This window comes from Lacerta agilis, chromosome 16 (assembly GCF_009819535.1).
Source record: "Lacerta agilis isolate rLacAgi1 chromosome 16, rLacAgi1.pri, whole genome shotgun sequence".
In the NCBI taxonomy this organism is placed as follows: Eukaryota; Metazoa; Chordata; class Lepidosauria; order Squamata; family Lacertidae; genus Lacerta; species Lacerta agilis.
The window spans coordinates 33,203,525-33,218,698 of NC_046327.1; the positions used below are offsets into that span (position 1 = coordinate 33,203,525).

Consider the following 15,174-nt stretch of genomic DNA (forward strand, 5'->3'; position numbering starts at 1 on the left):
GTGTTTTTACATGAGTAGAATGTGTCCTTTTATTTAGAATGCATCTCTGGGTTATTTGTGGGTCCTGCCTGGTGTTTTTACATGAGTAGAATGTGTCCTTTTATTTAAAATGCATCTCTGGGTTATTTGTGGGGCATAGGAATTCGTTCATATTTTTTTCCAAAATATAGTCCGGCCCCCCACAAGGTCTGAGGGACAGTGGACCGGCCGCCAGCTGAAAAAGTTTGCTGACCCCTGCTCCAGACGAATCATGTAACCAAGGTTTGTCCCGTGATTTATGGCTTGTGGTTTGTCTGGGAGAGCTAAGCCACGAGACCACATCTGGGCAATACACTACATCAAAACTAAGGCTTAGCTCAGCATAGCAGCAGAACATTCAGGGAAGCGAAAGAGAGTCCCCAATCTCCTCACCAGTAGCCCACATATGCATGTGTTCATGCTAAGCCATAGTTTAGCCAACAACAAATGAAATTTCAAAAGCCGGGACTTCATTTATTCAGGAAACAGCACCTAATGATCAATGCTTTGTGTCCTGCTTTGTAATTCTTGGATGTGCTCCTACAGCCTACCAGCCTACAGTGTCCATATTCTCTCCCTTTCTATCAACATTTTCCAAGTTATTTTAGAATTTGGATCTTGGAAACAGAGCATTTCCTGCTGTAGTTGCAAAAGCACCCTGATCCATCGTTCAGTAGACCTCTTTAGGCACCAGGCAAAAATGTTCCTCTTCAACCAAGTCTTTGGCTGATTTACTTGTACATTCTATGTCTTTTTAAATGTGTTGGTGGGGTAGGGTTATTGTTTTGTTCTGTTCTTGTTTTACTGTGTACTTTGCGTTTTTATGCTGTGATTTTAATTTAACTTTTATTATATTCTATTCAGCTGAGTATTTTTTAAATCTGTTTTATTGTTAGTAACTGTAAACCAGACTGTGCTGTTCTGTTTCTGTTTTTGGTTGTTATGTATATGGGCTAAAAGCCAAAATAAAATGAGTTGAGTTGAGTATGCTGTGAACCGCCCAGAGATCTTGGGATGAAGGGCAGTACAGTGGTACCTCGGGTTAAGAACTTAATTCGTTCTGGAGGTCCGTTCTTAACCTGAAACTGTTCTTAACCTGAGGTACCACTTTAGCTAATGGGGCCTCCCGTTGCTGCCACACAATTTCTGTTCTCATCCTGAGGTAAATTTCTTAACCTGAGGTACTATTTCTGGGTTAGCGGAGTCCGTAACCTGAAGCGTCTGCAACCTGAAGCGTCTGTAACCCGAGGTACGTACCTTGGAAGTTGAACGAAATCCATTCTGGAAGTCCATTCGATTTCCAAAACGTTCGGAAACCAAAGTGTGGCTCCTGATTGGCTGCGGAAGCCAATTCGGCTTCCAAAGTCACTTCCGAGTTTGCGGCGTTCGGGAGCCAAAACGTTCAAGAACTAAGCTGTTCGAAAATCAAGGTACGACTGTCTACACATTTAATAAATAAAAGTTGTAAATGTTTCACTTTAGATAGAGCTCAAAATTGTGAGTTCATTATCTAGTGAGAAACTGGATTTTCCGTATAGAAATTAATTTTCCTGGTGATAGTATTGGGTTTTAAAAAAAACAAAACCACAATACCATGTGGGTGTTATTTTGAAATGTAATTTGGCCCCTTCCAAGTCCATGTGAATGATATGCAAATTGGAGTGACCTGATGATGCTCTGAAGTCTGCCAAGAAGCCACAACCGTCTCACTATGGATGCAATCTGGGAGGAAGGGATGAGGAAGGGAAGGAAGGGAAGGGAAGGGAAGGGAAGGGAAGGGAAGGGAAGGAAGGAAGGAGGGAGGGAAGGAAGGAAGGAAGGAAGGAAGGAGGGAGGGAGGGAGGGAGGGAGGAAGGAAGGAGGAAGAAGGAAGGAAGGAAGGAAGGAAGGAAGGAAGGAAGGAAGGAAGGAAGATCAACCTACGTAAGATCAGGTCAGCAATATAGGATGCTGCCTGACAGCAAATCACAACATTGTTTCCAAGATCATTTAACTGGAGGAGTGAGTGAGCAACGGCACCTCCCTGAGGGTCTCACCTTCACTTCTTCAGGCCTTGGGTTGCATTGTTACCAACACAGCCTGGCTACCCAGTTCTTCCTTTGCCCAAGTGAAGGGTTCCTAAGGCTCAAAGGGGATCCTGATCTGTTATAGAATTGGACCTCATCTCATCCCATTGCCACAAAAGCAGAACCAGGCCCCGTAGACCAGGCTATGCAATCCAGACCATATTGTGCCACTAGAGAGGGTTCTCCCAGAGATGGAGAGATGACTGTATGCACAGTAGCCATAGCTTTCTGACTTTTGCAGCAGTCCCAAAGGAAGGAAGTTACAATGGATTAAGTGCTCTTGGGCAAACCTGCTTAGCACCACACTGAGCAACAGAGATGGGGAACTTGCAGCTTTCCAGATGTTGCTGTACCACTCTTCCCATCACCCTTGACGATAGACCTTGCTGGCTGGGGCTGATGGGAGTTGGAGTCTCAACAGCGACAGAAAGGCCACAGCAGGTTTCCCACCCCGATTGAGAGCAAATTTCTCCAGAAGACTCCAGCAACTGAGCCACAATACACATTTTAGAGGAAAGCAAAACCTGTTTTCCATTCTGAGCCCCAATGTGGATCTCCGTCAGACCCTGTGATAATGTCTCTGCACCAATAACTTTGACACCTTCCTTTCTTTCTTTCTTTCTTTCTTTCTTTCTTTCTTTCTTTCTTTCTTTCTTTCTTTCTTTCTTTCCAGCTTCCTCTGGTTTATTGTTGATTTATGTCTGTTTCTCACAGGATGTGGGCTCACCCGTTGTTGAATTACGCTCATACACCCACACACAGGCCAGGCCAGTGCACACATGAGGCATGCAGAAAGAAGAGGGGAGGGATATCTCTGTGGGAGTGGAAACACTCCTCCCCCCAAAAAAAAATTCGTGGGAGGGGGTGGTGATCAAGGCAGCTATGGTGAATTGGTGGATATTATTAAAAAAAAATCAAGTTAATTAAAATTCTCTCCCACCCTTCCTCCCCAAGGAGCCCTGGGTGCCATCGTTTTTGTCATCTTACATTACAGCATGAAAGTAGACATAGCCTGTTATTTATTATTTAGTTCAACAGTTTGAAAATGCTTAATCACCATCATCTCTAAGCAGAGTGCTAGAGACCCAATACAATAAGTCTAGCAATAAATTGACACTATAAAATCCTAATTCAGTTAAGAATCCTATTGGGGTTTTTTAAAAGTTTGCAGTAAGTGCCAGAAGGTCAACAGTGGGGTGGGGGTGGGGGCTTTCTGACCTCAGCTGAAAAGGAGTTTCACAGAATCTACCGTATTTTTCACTCCATAGGGTGCACCGGACCATAGGGCGCACCTCATTTTTAGAGAAGGAAACAAGAAAAAAAAATATTTTTCTGGTTTTCCTCCTCTAAAAGCCCTGTTTTTTTGAGGATCAGCTAAAAGTTTTGCAGCTTTTTTTGCAAAGGGGGAAAAGCAAAGGGGAAAAGCCCCGTTTTTATGGGGTTCAACTCACATTTCTGCAGCTTCTAAAGGAAGGGAGCCTTTTCTGCAGTTTCCAGACAGATAATCTAATCAGCCAGTCACATGTAGCTGGGGAAACAAACAACCTCCCTCTGCAGCACATTCAACAATGGAGGCCTGGGCAAGAGGGGGTGGGGCTGAAAGGGAGCCGGGGACTCCCGATCTTTCTCCCGATCTCTTGCTGATCAGCTGCTGAGCGGGGTCCTTTCAACACCCCCTTTTCTCTTTGTAAAATAAAAAACATGATCCTCTTTTGGCCCCTGGGCAATTCGGCTCCAGGGACCACCATTCGCTCCATAAGACACACAGATATTTCCCCTTACTTTTTAGGAGGGGGGAAAGTGCATCTTATGGAGCAAAAAATATGTACCCTGAAGTAAGTTCCATAGAGTTCAGTGGAATCTACTTCCAGGTAATGGTATGCAGTTGCAGCCATAAAGAAGCATGGGCTTTCAGTGTTCTCTTCTTCTTCTTCTTCTTCTTCTTCTTCTTCTTCTTCTTCTTCTTCTTCTTCTTCTTCTAATGGAAATATTTTTAAAGCAGAAAATTCTTCCAGGGATTGGCGGAAGAGATGCCTTGGTGATGTCACAGGTACTGGCCAACAAGCATTGTGCAAACATTGTATCCTGTCTTAGTCATTGCTTTAACCTGGGAAAGATTCTTAGCTCAGTGGTGAAACACAAGGTTTGTGTGGAAAAGGTACCAGGTTCACTTCCTAGCATCTTCAGGTTGGGCTGGGAAAGAAGACTCCTGTCTGAAGCCCTGGAGAGATGCTGCCAGTCAGTTTGGAGTTTGACAATACTAAGCAAGGCCAATAGTCTGACTCAGTACAGTGGTACCTCGGTTTAAGAACAGCCTTGTTTACAAACTATTCGGTTTACAAACTCCGCAAAACCGGAAGTAGCGTCCCGGTTTGCGAACTTTACCTCGGTCTAAAAACAGAAGCCGAACAGTGGAAGGGCACAGGTGGCGGGAGGCCTCATTAGGGAAAGTGCACCTTGGTTTAAGAACAGTTTTGGTTTAAGAAAGGGCTCCCGGAACGGATTAAGTTCGTAAACCGAGGTACCACTGTATAAAGCAGATTCCTGTGTTCATACTTTGCAGGATTGTTGTGCAGATAAAACAAGAATCCTTATGGAGGCTCTTCTGAGCTCTTTGGAGGAAAGACAAAGAATCAATATGTTGAATAAATAAGAATTTGAGAATGAGCAAAAGCCACCTCATTATTTTTTTAAAAAAATGTTTACTAGTGATCTTTTTGGAGATTGTTGCCATGAAGTTCCTTTCTTTTGCTTTCAGGTTGATGGGACCTCTTCCTCTCCTCCAGAAGGTGAGTCATTCTCTATTTTCCAGGATACCTCTATCGCAGTGGCTGCAATTTGCCTGGCAATCCTTCTGCGCAAGCTCCATTGGAATGAATGGGAATCTCACAACTGTCAGTTGCAATCTTCTGAACTAATGCAGGTCAACTGCATGGTTCAGTCCCATCCAGGACTCGTGAATTCACATCCCACTATGCTTTAAGCAACAGCTTCCCACCTGTCTTGTTTTCTGCAGCCCAGCTGGCGGACATAATAAGGCGGAAGGTGGGCCCCCTATTCCCCAAGCGTATTCTGCAATTTACTTTCCCGGATGTGTGTTGAAAGATCCACACCTGTCGGACTGAAATCTGATCTCCAGCCAGCTATTTGTGTTAAAAGGGCAGGCTCAGAGGACGGAGTAACTTGGAATGAGCACAACCGTGATCCGTGTCTCTGTGTGTATTGTTTCTTTATCCATTCTAGATTGTTGGTGCAGCCTTGTAGGACATTCAGATAAAGAAATAGCCCTGGGACGTGTTCCAGCCCGTTCCAAGCTTATGTTTCTTCTTTGCCTTCTGTAACCTCAACTTTGGAAGCCTTGTCATTTCGACAACCTCTAGCCCACCTTTAGCCATCCCTCTACCCATCCCAGAATGTACCCCACCTTTCCCTACCATTACCCAGGTAACTTATACCTCTCTTCACCCATCCCCTCTACCCACTCTCACCTCTTTCCCCCCACCTGCTGGTGAAACTAGAACCCTTTTCAGATTCTTCCCGGCCTGCACAGTGTGACCCACCAAGCCCAAAACCAGCCCCCAGTCATTGCATTGTGGCCTGCAGCTTTGCCTTGGCCCTTCTGGTTTTTAGAACTCCATTCAGGGAGTTCTAAAACTCATTATATATCTTGAACCCCCAGTGAGTCACCTTTTTCGGAGCAGAAGACGGGCTGCATTGACTTGGCTGTGTAGAGTTTCCTGGCCCAGGAGATGGGAGCTTGTTCTCATACCTCAATACCTCAAGGACCTCCTCTCTCCATATAAATTGGTGCGGATCCTGTGATCATCCTTTGAGGCCTTTTCTGCAGTGGCTCCCCGTTTTTGGAATGCTCTCCCCTGGGAGGTTCGTCTGGTGCCTTCATATCTTTAGACGCCAGGCGAAAATCTTCCTCTTAACCAGTCCTTTGGTCGATTAATATTCCACAGTGTTCTAAAAAGTTTTGTGTGTTGTGTTGTGTTGTGGGGCTATTGTTTTGTTTTTGTTTTCACTCTTTATTTTGTGCTTTTATTTTGTATTTTTTTATCTTGTGAACCACCCTGAGATCTTTTGATAAAGGGCAGTATATAAATTTCAAGAATAAGAATGAGAATGGAAGATACGGACCAGTAGGAAAGTGCAGGGTCAGGATGGTGAGCTAAAATAAAATAAATGTTAGTACTCAGCAAAAAAGAGAGAGATGCTGGCACTCTGTAGAGGTGAGTCCTGTCACATAAAAAGCCCTGCCTACAGATATTCTTCCACTTCAGCATGGCTGGTGGTCAGGGAAATATGGGAGCTGGAGTCCAGCAACACCTAGGGGACCACCAGTTTGGCATCCCTGGTGCACTGCCTATTTTGGTGCATCTTTAGGGGACTCTGATACTACTTCATAGCACTATTTTAGCTTGTCTGAACACTGGTCTGCTTGGTCTCAGGGTCTGGCTTGATCTTTCAGGATTTTGATGGCATCCTTTGGAGGAAGAGCTAAAAATCTCAGGGTGACACACAGAACCAAGGAGAAGGGTTAGTTATCTGCTTGGTGGTTCTTGCCATTTGTTTGTGTGTCAAAATATTTATGTACCACCATACATACATGATAGATAGATAGATCAATAGATAGATCAATAGATAGATCAATAGATATAGATATTGATAGATCTATAGATAGACGCGGGTGGTATTGTGGGTAAAACCACAGAGCCTAGGGCTTGCCGATCCGAAGGTTGGCGGTTTGAATCCCTGCGACGGGGTGAGCTCCCATTTGCTTGGTTCCAGCTCCTGCCAACCTAGCAGTTCAAAAGCACGTCAAAGTGCAAGTAGATAAACAGGTACCGCTCCGGCGGGAAGGTAAACATTGTTTCCATGCGCTGCTCTGGTTTGCCAGAAGCGGCTTAGTCATGCTGGCCACGTGACCCGGAAGCTGTACGCCTCCTCCCTCAGCCAGTAAAGCGAGATGAGCGCTGCAACCCCAGAGTTGTTTGTGACTGGACTTAACAGTCAGGGGTCCCTTTACCTTTATAGATAGATAGATGATAGATGATAGATAGATAGATAGATAGATAGATAGATAGATAGATATAGCACCTGTTACCTCTGCCCCCATTATCCACAAGGGTACAGCCTGAATTGCCAGACAGAGAAATACATTTTTCCCTTGACCTGCCACCAGGTGCTGCTGTCTTCTACCCCCTCTGACCTATGACTCACAAGCTTCACACACACCTCTCAGAGGACCTGATAACTTCATCTGAATGTGACCATGATTTCCTTGCAGAGAGAAGTAGCCCTGAGTCCAGGCTCGAGTTGGCTCCTGTTCCGCCCAAGAGGTCTCTGCAAGCAACAGCCCAAGAGAAGCTGCAGAATGGAGACATGCCAGGAGGAGGTGGGTGCTGGAGACTGGCAAGGTCTGCCCTTGAGTGATGCGGGGAGGGAGCTTTCTTTCAGCCTGAGGGCCACCTTCCATCCTGCGCAACCCCTCGGGGGCCAAATGCTGGTGGTGGACAGGGCCAGAGGCAAATGTGGGCCAAGTAACTCATGTAAAGCTTCCCTTTGTGTGCTGAGTTGCCGCACACGCTCAAACACACCTCTGTGCCCTCCATGCAGCCAGGAAGAGGCATTATCTGAGCGAGGGGACACCTTCCTGCTGGAGAAAAATGCTCCAGGAGCCTGCGAAGGAAAATACGTCCTGGGTGTGGCTGGGAGGAGATGTGGCTTGAGGAGAGTCCCCAGGGCCAGAGAGAGAACGAGAGAGAGAGAGAGAGAGAGAGAGAGAGAGAGAGAGAGAGAGAGAGAGGCTTGGAGGGGCATGTTTGACCTCTGGGGCTGAGTTTTCCCACCGCAGGGGTGAGGGATCAGGCCAAGAGGACCAGAGGCAATCCCTTTGACTCAAGCGTTTGCATTCCAGTGGAGCATGGGGTGAAGCAAATTTCTGCAAACACGGACTTTGGTATTGAGTGGCAGAGCATTTGGCTCAAATCCTGAAAATCACAGTTTTCCTTTAAAAGCAGGTTTGGGGATGCAAATGTTAAGGTTTGAAGTGGGGGGTGGGTGGGACCTCTCCATGGAATCGCGACAGAACTATATCAATCACTTCATAGCCTCTTATCTCGTCCCATGACTGGCAAAACCAGAGTGAATTATGCAAAGTGTGTGTGTCCTTGTTTGTCTACCACTTTCAAAGTTCATCTCTGGTTTGGTCAATTTAGACTCTGGACAATGGACTCGGCACAACACCTCTTTATATAAGTAACTGTGTCTTATGGGGGGGTGCTAACCTTTGGCCCTCCAGCCTACAACTCTTCCTCCTCCTTGACCATTGCTCATGCTGGCTAGGGTTGATGGGAGCTGTAGTTTATTTTATTGAAAATATTATACTGCTTCCTTCTCCAGCTTTGCTTCTTTGTGTTACTGGGAAATCAGAGGACCTGAGTGCCTGAGATAATGTTGCTGCTTTTTCCTCCAAAGGTGTGTTTGGCAGTGAATGCAGTGCTGGGAAGGCAGAAATCGATGTGACCCCTATGACTGAAGAAGGTGGGGGTGTCCAGCCCCCACAGAGAAGTGCTGAAGCTGCTCCGGACGTGAAACTGGCCTGCCAGAGCTTGGGCCTCAGTGAAGCCTCTCCCAACTGCCCAAGAAAGCTGGCAGTGGAGGAGATGGTCATCCGGGACCACTTGGGCCAGGAAGTGGGCAGCATGGATGCTGTTGGGCAGAAGCAGAGCTCCATTGGGAAGGAGGAAGACTTGGAGGGCCAACCTGATTTAGGGAATGAGGGTGAAAAAGGGAGCAAGCCAAACCACCTTTGCAGTGCCTCGAGTTCAGTGAAAGCCCCTGGAGCTACAGAAAGCCAGGTGGACAGTGAACTGGGCAGCCGTGACGGTCCAGAGGGAGAGTCCCCCCCTTCTTGGGATCATCAGAATCCCTCTAAGGCACCGCAGGGTGAGAATAGCTGCCTTGATTCTCCCAAGTGGCAGGCAGAGGCGGAGCTGGAGATGGGGTCCCTGGCCAAGGAAGCAGAACTGATGGGAGCTGGGCAGAAGGAGTTACCAGAACAGGGTGCCAAGGAGGCGGAGGCTGCCCGAGGCCTAGCACTTGGCCATGCGGAGCCAGTGGTGGGGGGACAGGAAAATCTAAGCGGAGAGAGCCTGGGGTCATGGCTGGACCAGCCTAAGCTACCTCTGCTGGACCAGATCCCTGACCTGGAAGAAGCCAAGATGCCACTTCTAGATGAAGTCATGTCATCATCATCATCACCTCTGCCAGACCAGGTTCCAGTGACACTTCAGGAGCAGATTCCTCCTCCCCTGCAAGACCAGATTCCATCTTCTTTTCAGGAAATGGAGGGTTCACGCCTAGAGCATTTGTTACCAAATCAGAGCCTGTCCACTCTTTCGGACCAGACTGCTCCTTTGCAAGAAAGGAAGGAACTGCTTTCAGCCCCAGTTCCACCCCCACAGCAAGAGTCCCTTTTAGATCCAGCCCCACCATCTCTGCAGGACCATCTTTCCTCTTCTCCAAAAGAGAACCCATCCTCTTTGCAGGGTGAGGTCACTTCTCTGCAGGACCAGATCCCATCGCCTCTACGTGAAGCTAATGGGAAACCTCTGCAGGACCAGATCCCAACATCTCTACAAGAACAGAGTGCTGCTCCGCCAGATCAGGTCCTGTCACCTCTACTAGACCAGTTCACATCTCTGCCAGGGCAGATCCCTTCCTCTTTTAATGAAATAGAGAAATCGCTTCAGATATCGACAACTTCACAGGGCCAGGAACTTTCTGGGGTGGAAGCGAAAGGATCCTTTCCAGACATAATCCCCTCCTTGTCTAATCAGCTCACTTCTCTGCCTGATCAAATAAATTCCCTTCACGAAGCAGAGGGATTGTCCTTGGAAGAGATTCCAGTCATTCTGCAGGATCAAATGCCAACAGCTCCAGAGGGCTGGATCCCTTCTCTGCCAGAGGAAGACATCATTCTTCCAGGCCAGATCCCATTCCCTGTGGATGAAGGTAAGCATTTACTTCCAGGGGAGTCTCCAGCATCTGTACCAGACCCGATCCCACAATCTCTTCTGGACCACAACCCAACATTTCTGGAGGGTGCAGCCCATTCTTCTCTGCAAGAGTCGGGAGGATGCCTTACAGACCAGATGCAGGCATCCCTGCCAAGCCAGACCTCACCTCGTCTCCTTGAAGCTAAAGGGTCACCTCAGGGCCAAGCTCAACCTATGCTAATGGAGCAGGTGCCAATCTCTCTGCAGGGCCAGGCAACTTCCCTTCAGGAACCTGAAAAGTCTCTTCCAGAAAAGCTGGAAGAAGTGCCCCTGCTGCCAGACCAAGCCCCATCCCCTAACCCAACGGCTCCAGATGCTTTGCTCTTGTCCAGCCAGGACAATGGCCAGCCTCTCCTGGACAAGACTGTATCAGTGGGAAACCAGGAGCTGAAAGAAGTTGGAGATGCAGCAGAAGAGGCTAAGGAAGTCCTGGAAAGTCTCCACGCTGAACAGCAACCTCTGCTGCAGGAGGCCTCAGCAGATGCTCTGGACATTTCTGTCCGGAGACATGCAGCCCAAGACGGGATCTTAAAACTCCAGGCAGCCACAAACCAGGAGGCCCCAACCTACACCACCCACCTCTGCCAACACTGGCCTCCTCATGCCAGCTCCAGCCCGCAGCGCCCCGGCAAGGGGAAGACCCAGAGCAGGGGCAGAGCAGGCGCAAGCAGAAGTCATGCCAGTGCTGCTCGGTCATGTGAGCTTGGCTAGGATGCCCTCCTCAGGAACAGGAGTTGTTGATCTGGTCCCAGTGGCAGGCTTTGGAGTTGGTAACATGCCCTGCCAGTAGTCTACTGTAGGTATCTCTCTCTCTCTCTCTCTCTCTCTCTCTCTCATACACATACATACATACATACAAACAAACAAACACACACACTCCCTGGGAGGAGACGGATGCTGGTTGTGGAGATGAGCCCCTAGAGGGTTTCTAACAGAGGACTTGTTCAAATAGTGGATTTGCCTCTCCATGTTCATCTCTCCATGTTCCCCTGGAGTGGGTGAACAGGAGGGAGAGAAATCTGATGCTCCAAGTGTGTCTCTACATTACATAGTCACATGTAGGAACTAACACATGGACACCCACCCACACAATTGCAGCAGGTACACTCTGCACACTAGCAACATGGGTCCTCATTGCTGACCATGCATTGTCATGCACTAACGCATAGACTCCACCAACATGTTTCCCCCACCTATGTTTCCTGTGTATGCATTCTCCCCCAGACACACGCGCACGCGCGCACACACACACATTTTGGTGTGCATTTGTGTAAATTTGCGTAGTTGGAATGCACATATCAATGCACAGCTGTTGTTAACATGCATACACAGGCACATACAGTCACATATCCGCTTGCATGTTGGCCTGCAGCGCATCAGTTCACGCCCCCCCAGTTTCATGTGCCAGTACGAAAAGACATATGCTTCCACATGCTTGTACATAACTCGCATTGGGCTGGATACGAGAGCTACACCTATGCATGCAGAACTCTTGACATCTCCACTCTCCGCATGTGCCTGAATCCCTCTTGCCAGCTTGGCATTACTCTCCAAAAATCAGTCTGGGCACATTCCAGAGACACTGAGCAATACCTTCTTCCCTTCGTACTGCCTTCTGCACGTAGGCTGAGGTGCCCCAGCTGTGCCACGATGGATTTTGCAGCAAATACTCAGCACTGTGACACTTTGGGCACAAGAGGACTCTGGGACAGCAGGAGCTGGCGATACAGAGAGGCTCCGGACAAGGAGCTGCTGGATCCCTCTCAGCTTGGATGTGGCCTCCTAGCTATGATCTCACGTGTTGCAGAGTTCATGCTCTTCCTCACAAGGACAGACTGAGAGACCTTTCCTAACTGTGGACCACCACCCCCCCCCAATTCCTATTCACAGCCACTGGGTCCGTGCTCTAGCCAGGGGTACAGGGACCCCCCCCCAGCCCTCCTCCTCACAACCACCCACACCCTTCCCATGACTGTTTATTCTATGCACTTTGTTTTTTAATTCTAATTATCTAACTTCTGTTAGGGGCCACCACCAAGTCAGTAAGAGCCTTTTACATGGTCAGTTCCTGGGCAGTACTGGAAGAGTCTCAATTAAAGTCAGATGCAATGACAAGCGGGCCTCTGGCTGTGCTTGGGGTGAGGAAATGGGTCTGGTGCTCTGGAGCTGGCAAAGGGGTGCTCTGCAGGGATGTTCCAGCTACCAGCATGTTTTTTTTTTACTAACAACCACAGCTAGAGGAAACAGCATGACCCAGAATGTCAGGGCAGGAAACAGGCAGGCATTTGGGGTCCTGGGGTTATCCTAAATAGGCAAAGGACCCCTGGGCGGTTCAGTCCAGTCAAAGTGTGACTATGGGGTTCTGTCAGCCTGTCCTATCAGAAGTGGGGACAGAAATCTAGACCGGGCTGCCGAATAAACTGGGCAGGAAAAAGTATATGCTGTAATGTTTTCTACGGAACCACTATTACAGTCGCATAGCAATGAGATCTGGCCATTTGAGAGTCTGTTGCCCATGACATTAGAAGGAAAGGCATTGAATCTGGCCTTGATAAAGGCATACCTATGCGCCGCCACAGAAATAGAAGATAAGTAAGATGGTAATTTCGTTATTGGTGCTAACCCCAGGTTTGTTGGTGAACAAGTGCCACCTCCTGTCAGAATGTTATGCTGGAGATCAACCTCCTTTAGCCTTATATTAACAGCTCTCTTGCAGGGCCTAAATCCATTCCCAGTAGTTCAGATGGTGATAATCCAAGGGACACCAGTTTAGAATGTAGAATTTTTGCCCAAGGCTGGGAAAGTTATGACTATGGGGTTGTGGCACTCATCTCACTTCAGGTCGAGGGAGCCGGTGTTTGTCCATAGACAGCTTTCCGGGTCATGTGGGCAGCATGACTAAACCGCTTCTGGTGCAACAGAACACCGTGACGGAAGTCAGAACGCACTGAAACGCCATTTACCTTCCCGCTGGAGCGGTACCTGTTATCTACTTGCATTTTGGTGTGCTTTCGAACTGTTAGGTTGGCAGAAGCTGGGACAGAGCAAACAGGAGCTCACCCCGTCACGGGGATTTGAACCACTGACCTTCCGATCGGCAAGCCCAAGAGGCTCAGTGGTTTAGACCACAGCGCCACCCCCGTCTGGCTTCCGTCACGATGTTCCTGCTCTTCTACCAAGCGAGGCCCTTGACTTCTGCCTAAAGGCCTTTTCCAGCTAGCCCCACTTCCAGCTCCCCACATACTTGCATACTGAGAGGCGAGAGGCAGGTGAAACGCTTGGTTTGGCTGCAAGAAGCTCTGGTTTGCGGGAGGCATTTCAGCAGATGCTGGCAGGAAGGCATGGGTGTAGCCAGGATTTATTGGGGGCAGGCATTATGTTAGGGGAGACACAACCGAGTTATGTGCAATGCAATTGGTCCGTTAGTTAAGTATTTTTATTATTTTACTTGATGGGGGGGCAGCTGCCCGCCCCAGCTATGCCCATGTGGGGAGGCTGTATTTGCAAGATCCATGTTTTGTGCTGAGGATTGGACTTGATTACCCCCAAGCTCCCTTTCATATCTAAGAGTCGAGGAAAAGCTCCCTGGGTGATGTTGGGCCACAGACTCATGGCAAAGGCTTGGTGTTTCTGTGTTAAGCAGCACCTATAGGAAGGGCAGCTGTGGTGGGGCAAAGCAGCTGTGGTGGGGCAAAGCCTTGGGGCATTTGCAACCTCCCCAACCCCAAGGAAGTGCTGATCTACTGATCTACTAAGAGAGGCGTGCAGGTGAGCGAGACTGTCCCTGGCACCCGCAGCCAGGCCAGTGAGCTGCCAGCTGGGTCCACTCCTGGGCCACTCACCTTGGTTTCAAGAGACCCAATCTTCTGTTGTAGAATGGGGGGGGGGATCAGAGCAAGGATCAGAGCACTCAAGAGTTTCTTTGTTCAGTGCCCAGTGAAGCAGAGAGCTCAATGGCCTTGCCAGCCCCAGAAAGCAAGCAACATGATTTTATTTCAGCCAAAGGATTGAGCTGGGCTGTTTTCTCATGGGCGGTTCAGAAAGGAGAAGAAGTGTCATTTGTCTAGGCAAACTCCGCCCTCCAGATGTTTTGGGACTACAACTCCCATCATCCCTAGCTAACAGGACCAGTGGTCAGGGATGATGGGAATTGTAGTCTCAAAACATCTGGAGGGCGGAGTTTGCCTATGCCTGGTCTAAAACGATTAAACACTGCTGGGGAAGGAGAACTCTGGTTCCCAATCCATACCACCCCCTTCTTCTTACTGCCCGACTGTGAAACACTACGAAAGCTGTTGCTTGGAACAACATGTTCCAAAGGAACACAAGTGTCAATATTTATTGTTAATAATTTTGCTTTCTACTACCCTCTCCATAAACCATTACAAGTGTGGCAGGCAAGGAGTGACTTTTTTGCCCGAGCTCTTACAGATGGCAGCAATAAAGGGAGAGGTCCTTTCACCGGGGGGGGGGGGGCTTATGTCTACAAAGCAGACCCCCTTCCCAAGTATTGAGGCTGCTGGAATACCTCTGATTGATAGCTGGTCAAAATGGTCACCTCAGGACATACGGGGCAAGCCAGGCATTATGTCAACTGCAAGGCGTTCTGGGAGTTGTAGTTGAAAATGATGTTGTGTCGGTGTTGGGATTTCAGGCACAAATGGCATTCCCCCCCCATTACAGTACCAAGGTTCTTTGTGTGGCATCCATGATTATGAAATAGCCGTAAAACTGATGGCTGTGGGTAGAGACCTTCCAAGCACAGCCGCACCATTGCGCCATCCTCTATCCTGTAAGCGAGGGAAGGAACTCAGAAAGGATCAGGGCGAATTCCACTATAACTAAATTCTGAAGTTTTCCTTCAGCTTTGAGGCAAGGCATATTTTAAGCAGCTGGTGTATAAAAGCGTGAAAAAGAGATTAGACTGTAAACACACAAGCGTCCCTTTCTGCTTCAAGCATTCTCATATTTACCCATAGCTGTCAGCTTTCCCCCCTTTTTAAAAAAAGGGAAATTCCCTTATT

At 48.3% G+C, this 15,174-nt stretch overlaps 1 protein-coding gene across 1 annotated transcript in view; it reads left to right on the forward strand.

Annotated features, from left to right (window-relative positions):
* Nucleotides 1-10,980, forward strand: part of PALM3 (paralemmin 3) — a 37,087-nt gene extending 26,107 nt beyond the window's left edge. The window contains exons 6-8 of the mRNA XM_033172969.1: nt 4,843-4,873; nt 7,378-7,485; nt 8,568-10,980. Coding sequence (XP_033028860.1) covers nt 4,843-4,873; nt 7,378-7,485; nt 8,568-10,861 — 2,433 coding nt within the window. The 3' untranslated portion in view covers nt 10,862-10,980. The remainder of the gene's footprint in view (nt 1-4,842; nt 4,874-7,377; nt 7,486-8,567) is intronic.
* Nucleotides 10,981-15,174: the final 4,194 nt, after the last annotated feature.